We start from the raw sequence: 2,412 nt of genomic DNA on the forward strand, positions 1-2,412 counted from the left end.
AACAAATTAAATGGAAGCTTAAGCCATAGTTCAACTTCTCTCCCACGAAAAAAGTCAAACAAATTCCGTGGTGTACATATTTTTTTGATACTGTACAGTACAAATTAAATGGAAGCTAGGCCATAGTTCAACTTCTCTCCCACGAAAAAAATCAAACACATTTGATTAGACGACGAACCAGTGGTAGAGAAACGAGCATTAGTCCCGGTTGGGAAACCTAATAGATCTCAATTTTCCTAACCGGAATTAATCATTCGGGACTAAGGGGGTGTTTACTTCCACCTTGCTAAATTTTAGTTGCTAAAGTTTAGCAACTTTTAGCTGCTAAACTGCCAAACACCCTTGCTAAAACTTTCTAAAGTTGAGTTGCTAAAGTTTAGCACTTTAGCAAGTTTTTGATTGCTAAAACTTGCTAAAAGGTGGGCTGGACAACATATACCCCTCATTTATTGCTTGTCTCCCCCCTCCTGCGCACCTTTAATAAGGGTAGATAGGTCCTTTTACAGCTCATTAAATGCCTTTTAGCAAGAGTATCCAAACAGCTTTGCTAAAGTTTAGCAACTTTTAGCAACTAAAGTTTAGCAAGGTGGAAGAAAACAGGCCCTAAAGGTCCTAACCTTTAGTCCCAGGTCTTTCACCCGGGACTAAAGCCATATCTTTAGTCCCGGTTGGTAAGGTTTTGCGCCAAAAAAATATTAGAAATCCTAGGAGACCCCCCACACGTCGCAAGTCACAAGTCATTCAATTTTTTCACCCGAAATATGCACGTGTCCGGTGCGTGGGATTCGAACCCATGATGTCAAAACTCACGTGTAGCTTCCTTATCATCTCACCTACACAGCACATCTGACTCGTGGGGACCCTTTAGTCCCTTGGAGACTTTAGTTCGGGTTTGTAACACCAACCGGGACTAAAAGTGACTCCACGGATGAGCTTTTATTGAGGATCACCTTTAGTCCCGGGTTCAAAAATAATCGAGATTTTTGTTGAGGATGGAAGTTCCTTTTTCTACTTCTACTAGTGAACGTTATCATTCATGTGTATCGAAAGCAGCCCCGGCATCGAAACACCACCTCTCGCCTATAAATGGTGACCAAACCTTTCGCTGCAATGGCAACCACCAAGGCTGCAATGGCAACCAGCAAGATGCTTCTCCCGGTCACTCTCTGCTTCCTCCTCGTGCTCGCAGCGGAGAGCAAGGAGGACGATAATACTGTCGTCGTCTTCTACGGCACAGCGCGATGCAAGATCAACACCTCCAGGATCATCAGCAGTAAGTAAATTTATATGCTGGGTCAACAAGCTAATTAAACTTCTTTCACAAATCAAATGGCCCAAGAATAATAGACAATCATATGAGTTTGAGTTTGCTAACCACGCCTTCCACGCGGTCCGAATAATCGACAATCATATAACGTATGCATGCAGCGGAAGACTATGTACATGGCATCATAAATTTTACGCAAAAACATAGTTCCAAATTGTACATATTATTATGTATCTGGACATAAACTGTATCTAGACAAAAATTATGCACCAAGAAAAATTAAAATGACCTACAATTTGGAATGCAGGGAGTAGCATTTTGCATGCCGTCGTCGTCTCATCACCGTGTGCGTGTGTGCAGATGCTCCTTTGCAGCTGGTGATCAACAACGCCACGATCCCCGGCACCGGCAGGACGACGAGCACGGGCCAGATCGTGATGGCCGTGAGCCTGACCTCGGCACAGCATCTGGACGCCCTGACGAGCAATGGCAGCGGCAAGGCGTTCCTTGTTGCTCCTCCGCACGCCTGCGGCGCGCCAAGCATTCCTCCCGGGATGGCAGTCGCCGTGGAGGTGCACCCAACCGATGTGGTTTCCGCCTCAGGTGGGCTACTCCGTCCGATGAACAACGGCGGCCTGCATGCAACGACGAACGCCGGCGGCGCCGCCACCAGCCACAACAAGGGTGCCGGTGACACTGTCCATGCGCAGATGCCAGCCATCGCCGCCTCAGATGGGCTGGTCCTTCCGGACGTCCAAATGGTTTTGGCTAAAGTCATCGATCCTTTCGCTTGCCTGCTCCTAGGCTTTTTTGTAATCGGTTAATAATGAAGGTGAACCTCCCCTAGTATATAATATAATGAAAAAATAAATCTGTGATGAAGGTCAGGTATATGTGTTGAGTTGCCGTGCCATCATTACTAGGGAAAATGCCATTATTACCGGTTGTGAACCCCTTTAGTACCGGTTTCGCAACTGGTACTTAGTAGTTCGGTACTAAGGGGGCTCTTTAGTACCGGTTGAAATAACTGGTACCAAAGGGTATTAAAAAATTAAAAAAGTAAATCCCCGCACGACTGGCTCCGCCGCCCTCCTCCGCCCGCCCGCCGCTGCTCCCGCCTCCGCCCGCCCGCCACCCTCCTCCCA

The 2,412-nt window shown here is 47.0% G+C and overlaps 1 protein-coding gene across 1 annotated transcript; it reads left to right on the forward strand.

Annotated features, from left to right (window-relative positions):
• Window positions 1-1,095: 1,095 nt before the first annotated feature.
• On the forward strand, window positions 1,096-2,160 carry LOC101773443. The gene is made up of 2 exons (XM_004958617.3): window positions 1,096-1,273; window positions 1,628-2,160. Exons 1-2 carry the CDS (start codon window positions 1,111-1,113, stop codon window positions 2,089-2,091), a joined length of 627 nt encoding a protein of 208 aa, XP_004958674.2. The 5' UTR covers window positions 1,096-1,110; the 3' UTR covers window positions 2,092-2,160.
• The last annotated feature ends 252 nt before the right edge of the window (window positions 2,161-2,412 follow it).

This window comes from Setaria italica, chromosome II (assembly GCF_000263155.2).
Source record: "Setaria italica strain Yugu1 chromosome II, Setaria_italica_v2.0, whole genome shotgun sequence".
In the NCBI taxonomy this organism is placed as follows: Eukaryota; Viridiplantae; Streptophyta; class Magnoliopsida; order Poales; family Poaceae; genus Setaria; species Setaria italica.